This window comes from Pygoscelis adeliae, unplaced genomic scaffold, assembly GCF_000699105.1.
Source record: "Pygoscelis adeliae isolate BGI_AS28 unplaced genomic scaffold, ASM69910v1 Scaffold288, whole genome shotgun sequence".
Lineage (NCBI taxonomy): Eukaryota > Metazoa > Chordata > Aves > Sphenisciformes > Spheniscidae > Pygoscelis > Pygoscelis adeliae.
The window spans coordinates 384764-390545 of NW_008825264.1; the positions used below are offsets into that span (position 1 = coordinate 384764).

The window sequence follows — 5782 nt, forward strand, 5'->3', positions numbered from 1 at the left end:
TAAAGCCCTGTGCTTTTATGTGAATGGGAGGAGGACCCTGAAGTGCTTTGTTTGACATGTTGGGAGATGAGCAGTAAGACCATGTGAGAGAATCTGGAATCAAAAATCCTGGCGTGAGTTTGTGCCGGGGCCTGAGATGAAGGGTTGAGCTGGGGTTGGGAAGTGGCTGATGCATAGCTCTTCGGTACGACATGATTTACAGGGTAAGTTTGGGAGCTTTTGATCCAGTCCCTAAATCTGGCTGAAACCTGCTTGTTCTTGGCAGCCCTCTTACTAGTTCCTGGTGTGTAGTTTGAGCTTCCAAGTGCTGCTGCATCCCTGGGACAAACCTGTGCATGGCTGCTGGAGCCAAGAGGCTGTTTGGATCCACCAGGCAATGCGGGCTGGAGACATTGCCGGGGGTGGCCCCTTCAACCTAGGCTTACTCATGAGCAGAAATTTGGGAATCTGCTCTAAACAGGCACTGAATCAGAGGCCTGGCTTAATATTTCCTGTCTCTGCTTTAGTTAGAAATGTCCTCTGCAAGCAGGATCTCCCACTGAGAGCCACTGATACCTTGTTTGGCTTCTCCCACAGCTGAGAGATGCCAGCTTGCCAGTTTTATTCTGGCCCCTTTTTCAACATTCCAACCTTTTTTTTTCCACTGGTCCAAGATTAAATTTCCTGAAGCGTCAGGACACCAAGCTGATGGGGAGCTTCCTAATAGGGAACCCTAAAAGAATAGGCTGCGTCCTCCTTCTTGTTACAAGTAATGTATGGATCATTGTAGTCACTGCCTGGTTTAGGTTATGGTGTCCCCCTAAGGCCCATCCCCTCTGACGTAAGAAATCCCAATCTGCGTAGGAATATGGGACCATATGAGGACAGAAAGTGCGTGCCTCTCTGGAGGAGGAGGCATGGCTGCGTCACGCTCCCCAGGCTGGCTCTGCGTTACCTGGGCGGTGGTACAGTGCCATCCGCGGCTCTGCCGCTCGGGAACACGGGGGACAATGCTGCTCCCTGCGCTCTGAGTGGTGGGTGGCCTGCGAGTCAGTGCGGTTAGGTCAGGTTGGAGCACTGAGCCTTGAGGGCGTATGGCCTTGTGCGTGAGTGTAGTCTGGCCCTGGAAGCTGCTTTGAGGGGACGGATGACAGGCAGGAAGAGGCTGCTGTGCTGAGATATTTAAATTGGGGTCAGGGACGGGGACTATGTGCAGACCGTCAAAGGCTACGAGTATTGCTGAACACGGTTGATTCCACTCCTGTTTTCTAGATCAGAGAAATCTGGGCATGTCCATGCGGGTGGAGCGCTCCACGCTGGATCAGGTGAAGAAACGCTTTGAGGTGAACAAGAAGAAGATGGAGGAGAAGCAGAAGGACTATGACTTTGAGGAGAGGATGAAGGAACTCCGTGAGGAGGTGAGTCTGGGCAGCGACTGATGAAGCAGAGCTCCCCAGACACATGTTTTGTGAGGAAATCAACCCTGGTTCCTAATCTTATTCCACAGAAGCCTTGTTCTTGGTAGCATGGGCTTCTCATCTGCTGCTACGAGTGGGTTTTGTTTCTTTGTTGTTTGCTTTTTAAAAAGTTTTCTGCTGCTGTCCCTGGAAACCCATTTCCCCTCTTTCTGTGTGAGGATAACTTTTGATGCTTCAGGTTTCCACCGAGAGCAGCACAAGCCTGGCAATGTACCCGTTTTTTGTCTCCCATTAGTTGTGTTTGAACTTATGGGCTCTGATAAGTAGATCTGTGTCTTTGTCCCTTACCTTCCATGGTTCTTAGGATTGCTGGGATCCTTCTCCATGTGGCACGTTGCTTCTGTGTGGCCTCCCCGAGTGTGGAAGGGCTTTGTGAGCGGTGTGCTGTGGTGTGAGATGTGCGTGGAGGCAGTGAAAGACAGCAGATTCCTCTCGAACCTGGACTTAGGTGTCGGCTCCCTGACATGAAGATCAAGTCTATCTGAAAACCTGACAAAGTTCTGACAGTTGAGGAGCTTCTATGGGTGCTTCTCCTCCATCAGCAGTCACATAACAACCAAACGTTAAAAATCGCTGCCCGTTTGAGTCTCCCTGCCCAAGCCCTGAGCTTTGCTTCACCGCAGGGGTGCTCTGTTGGGGTGCACACGGAGCAGCCCTGCGCTCAGCTCTCGAGCAGGCTTTGATGCCGCTGAGCCTGATCTGTTTGGGGGAGGTAGGAGACAGGTGCCCCAGCAGTGCAGGGGGTGCTGTGCGTTGAAAAGCTACTGCCGGTCAATGTATGGCAACAAAGAAATCGGCAGCAGCTTTTGGTGTAGCTTTCTCCAGGGCACGGCTGTCCTCAGTAGCTGCGGCGCAGCGGGTGGTGATGGGAATGGCAGGAGCAGTTGCTAAGTTGGGAGCCGAAGCCGTGCTTGTACGTCGCCCGGTACGAGCCTGGCGCTGTTCCAGGGCCTGTGATCCTTGCAGAGCAAAACACTTTGATGAGAGCAGCACAAACTCTTTGATGCCAAAACCACCCAAAGCCGCTCAGAGCTTCAGCTTCTGTTCCAGTGAGCAGCTGTCACTCCGCCAGGCTGAAAGCCAACAGGCAGCAACATTCGGCATCGCAGTCACTGAACAGGGCATCCTACGAGGGAAACGCCTCCTGCTTTAAAAACAGCTCCTTCTTGCCTCGGCGTTGATTCCAGACAAAACTTCTGACGTTTGTTTGGAAGAGAGAGTTTTGTAATGCTTCTTTTTGGCTACATCCTCTGTGTGACTCTGCTCTTGGGGTGGTAGGTGGGGTGGTCTGGAGGCAGTGGGAAACCTCCTCCTGGGAGACTGCAGTCCAGGATTTCTGCTGGCTATTTTATTCCTCAGACACGACTTGGGTGCTGTTGGTAGGACTTGGGTTAACTGTGCGGTGCCTGATGTCTCAAAAGCTTACTCGGCTCAGGAGGTTCAAACTATTTTGCTGTTCTGTCCCTTGCTGCAGGAGGAGAAGGCCAAAGCCTACAAGAAGGAGAAGCAGAGAGAGAAGAAAAGGCGGGCGGAGGAAGATTTGACATTTGAAGAGGATGACGAAATGGCAGCTGTGATGGGTTTCTCTGGTTTCGGCTCAACCAAAAAGAATCACTGAGCAGCTCTGGACTCTCCTCTTTCTTGAAACAGATTGTTTTTACCCAGGGGACTCTGGATAACTCTTAAAAGACTTGATTGAGGACTTGTATGTAAATCTCCCAGTAGAAATTGGCTGGAGGAGTCGAAAAGCGATTCCATGCTCTACCTGTGCTGCAGAACAAGCTCCGCCTGTCATTAGCTTCCCGTCTCCTTCTGTGTCCTAGATCTGGCTGCTCGTCACTGCTCTATGGCCTTGTGTGTGCAGGGAAGTGTTCTGCTGGGTGCGTTTTTGTGTCAATAAAGTGCAACAGTTCTGTACAGATGGCCTGGTTCGGGATTAATCTAGTTGTCAACCAGGCATTGTTGTTCCGGGCCCTAGTTGTTCTCGTTGTCGACCGGGCTGTGTGTTTGAGACGCAGGGAGCGATTCAGTTTCTTTTTGGATCATGTAACTGAAGGAAATGTGCCGCAGCGAGCGGTGTTGAGCGGTGCAACCTGCATCTTCGTGGCTTGTGCTGAGCAGAGCTGGTGGCTGCATGGAGTCTGGGTCGCCGAAACTTTCCTGTGTGTTTTATCTGCAAGGGATACTTCCCTGCTTTTCTTTGTGTTTCGTCCCATAACTTTGATATCTTTAAGGCAGGGGAGAAATTCCTCCCCACGACTGATCTAGGATAGAGCGAATGAAAGAAAGGTGTGTGCAATTTGCCAGAAATAAATGGATCGTTTTAATGGGTCCTTTGGTGGGAGTTTGATTCCTTCTTTGTTTTGAGAGCTTCTGCCTCCCACTGAGAAGAGCTGCTGGTATCTCCCAGGCTGCGCAGAGCTGGCGGTGGCCTTCTGGGGACCCTGACGGAGGCAGAGGCAAGGCTTGCGCCCCCCTCGCTCGCGGCTCAGCTGCCAGCTGCCCTGTGCAGGCAGTTGCTGTCATTCTTGGCTTTTTAAAGTAATTCTGGACATGGGTGAGGAGGGAACATGGAACATGGGAGGGGAAGGGGAAGGAAAAGGGAGGACAGGACTGGGCACCTGCATTTCCATCAGGCAATCCAAGCCCAGACTGGGCTGTGTTCCAGATTTTAACAGCCTTAGTATATTAGGGGCCATTTTTTTCCTGTCTGCTGGCTACCAGTGTCTTTTGACCTCTGCCCTCCCCTAAATTCATTTCTGCTTTTATTTACTTCAGTCAAGCCTTAGGTGACTCATTTCCGTCTACAGTTAGGTTTTATATTTTGCGTGGCTGGGTTTTCGTAGCTCTGTCTCGCTCTCCTCTCTCTTTTTATGTATATTGATGAGATCCTTGCTCTCGCCCTTCTCTGTACTCGTATGAAATTTCCGACCCAAGGAAGGCTGCAGTGTGTTTAGCCTGCTCTTTCTAATACAGCTAGAACAAATCCTGTAATGCTTCACTGCTGTTTTAATTCCTTAATCTTAGACTGCTGACAGCTTCATTGCCTCAGGTCTTTCCGCTTCAATTCAGATTATAATCCCCATTGAAGATGCTATTGGAATTATATATAGCCAGTCAGATACAACTGTCCTTGGAGGTTTGACCCTTTTAACTTGGCAATCCTTTGACTTCGGCAAACGCTCTCTGAGCACGCGAGCTGGAAAGGCGACTTTCATTCCAGCCACGTACCTAGCGCTGTTCAGACGGCAGCACGTGGCTCCGGCCGAATGAGAGAGAGGAGATGCTTGTGCCTTTGTGCCCTCCGGGGTGCAAAAGGGATGCTGCCGTGGTTTCATACGCATTAAAAGTTTAGGACGTTTCGGAGAAGATTTAGCAGCAGCCATTTTATCCCAGCCACCAGCTCCGCAGACAACCAGACCCTCACTGCGGCCTGAGTTTGCTTTGCGCTTCTGGGGAAGGGGCAGGGGCTGCCCTGCACCCTCCCTCTTTCCCAGGTTGTGACCTTGGAGCCAGTGGCTGCTGCCTGTGTCCCCCCACGGAGCATCCCGCTGTTCTTGTCCGTCCCGGCGCACCCAAGGGACGAGGTGTGAAATGGGCAGCCCCTGACAAACCTTCCCGGGGAGATGGCCGGGGTCGTGCAGCCGCCTGCCGCTGGGCCGGAGCCTGCCCCGGCCTGGGGGTCGTGCAGCCGCCTGCCGCTGGGCCGGAGCCTGCCCAGGCCTGACCCAGCCTGTCCGAGCGCGGCAGGCTGAGCCTGCTGCCCTCCGTCCTGGGAGGTGGGGAGGAAATCCCTCCGCGGTACAGCCGGGAGGGACGGGGCTTTCGTTAGTGAGATTCCTCCTTGATAAAAAGCCTGTGATACCCAAACTCCATCCCGAGGCCATCTGCGTCCTCGGGCTGAAGCCCCAGCCTCTCTGCGCTGCTGCTGCTGCCTGGTCCCAGCGCTGGGGCTGCTCTCGCCGGGGGAGCGCGGCTCTTTGTCTCGGCGGCTTGCTGGGAGCAGTGGTGTGTGCCGCAGCAGATAGAAGCTCTTGCTGGATTCCCAGCAGCGGGAGCTGCCTCTAGCCAAGGATGAAAAGCTGGTTTCACGGGAGGAAATAATATTTAGAGAAGAGACAGATAACATACCCTGCACCCACCGCCTTAACCCTTTACTCCCACCGCTGCTTCGTGCTGCTGTGGGGTGTTAACCCTTTGCTCACTGTGCCCAGTGCTGGAACAATGGTTCTCCGTGACTCTTCATTAGCACTCTCCATCTCCATGCCGAGTTGTAAGGCTGCTGGTGCTGGATGTGCCCGTGTGGGTCAGGGCTTGGGGTTTTA

General features: G+C 52.8%; 1 protein-coding gene across 1 annotated transcript in view; it reads left to right on the forward strand.

Annotated features, from left to right (window-relative positions):
- Window positions 1–3790, forward strand: part of ZMAT2 (zinc finger, matrin-type 2) — an 8329-nt gene extending 4539 nt beyond the window's left edge. Inside the window, exons 6-7 of the mRNA XM_009329593.1 lie at window positions 1252–1397; window positions 2932–3790. Of these exons, the coding sequence (XP_009327868.1) occupies window positions 1252–1397; window positions 2932–3075 (290 nt within the window). The 3' untranslated portion in view covers window positions 3076–3790. The remainder of the gene's footprint in view (window positions 1–1251; window positions 1398–2931) is intronic.
- The last annotated feature ends 1992 nt before the right edge of the window (window positions 3791–5782 follow it).